Source organism: Penaeus monodon, chromosome 24 (assembly GCF_015228065.2).
Source record: "Penaeus monodon isolate SGIC_2016 chromosome 24, NSTDA_Pmon_1, whole genome shotgun sequence".
Taxonomy (NCBI): Eukaryota; Metazoa; Arthropoda; class Malacostraca; order Decapoda; family Penaeidae; genus Penaeus; species Penaeus monodon.
In genome coordinates, this window is record NC_051409.1 from 37,941,113 (window position 1) to 37,941,704 (window position 592).

General features: G+C 35.3%; 1 protein-coding gene across 1 annotated transcript in view; it reads left to right on the forward strand.

Moving 5' to 3' along the window:
• LOC119588783 (phospholipid phosphatase 2-like) overlaps positions 1 to 431 on the forward strand; it is a gene marked incomplete in the record, with an annotated part of 69,865 nt that extends 69,434 nt beyond the window's left edge. The window contains 1 exon segment of the mRNA XM_037937427.1: positions 110 to 431. Coding sequence (XP_037793355.1) covers positions 110 to 430 — 321 coding nt within the window.
• Between the last annotated feature and the right edge of the window lie 161 nt (positions 432 to 592).

The window sequence follows — 592 nt, forward strand, 5'->3', positions numbered from 1 at the left end:
CCTACCCCCACCACGTTGCAGGACGGTCCCCTTAAGGTCTTTACATAAAATGCTTATCAGTAGAATGCTATTACACAACATAAACTGAGAAATTATACGTATGATCCAGGTATACATCAAGCAAAGAATATGGGGACGCTCATCCCGGCTGTTGGCGCCATGGATACAACTACTGTGGGCAGTGTGGACCTTGTACTGCTGTCAGTCCCGTATAGCAGACAACCGACATCACTGGTGGGATGTTCTAGCAGGAGGCATTTTAGGAGCAGTGAGTTCCTTTTTAACGGTAAGATTATTTTCTGTAATTTTATTTTCATTCTGCAAGTCTTTTGTATGTTACTATTATGTTAACATTATTTTTGCACTCTTAGATATTTATTTAGTTTACATATTACCCTACATATATTTTCAGTTATTTTACATCACATAAATTTTAGCTACTTTTCATGTTATTTTACATATCATTCTAAATATGTTAGGTATTATTTATGCAGAATTATATGGTTTACTATATTCTAACATTTTACTCGGTTCATTCAAGCCAGTGTTTTCAACATCTAAGTAAATAATACATTCCTGGTCATGAAGGATG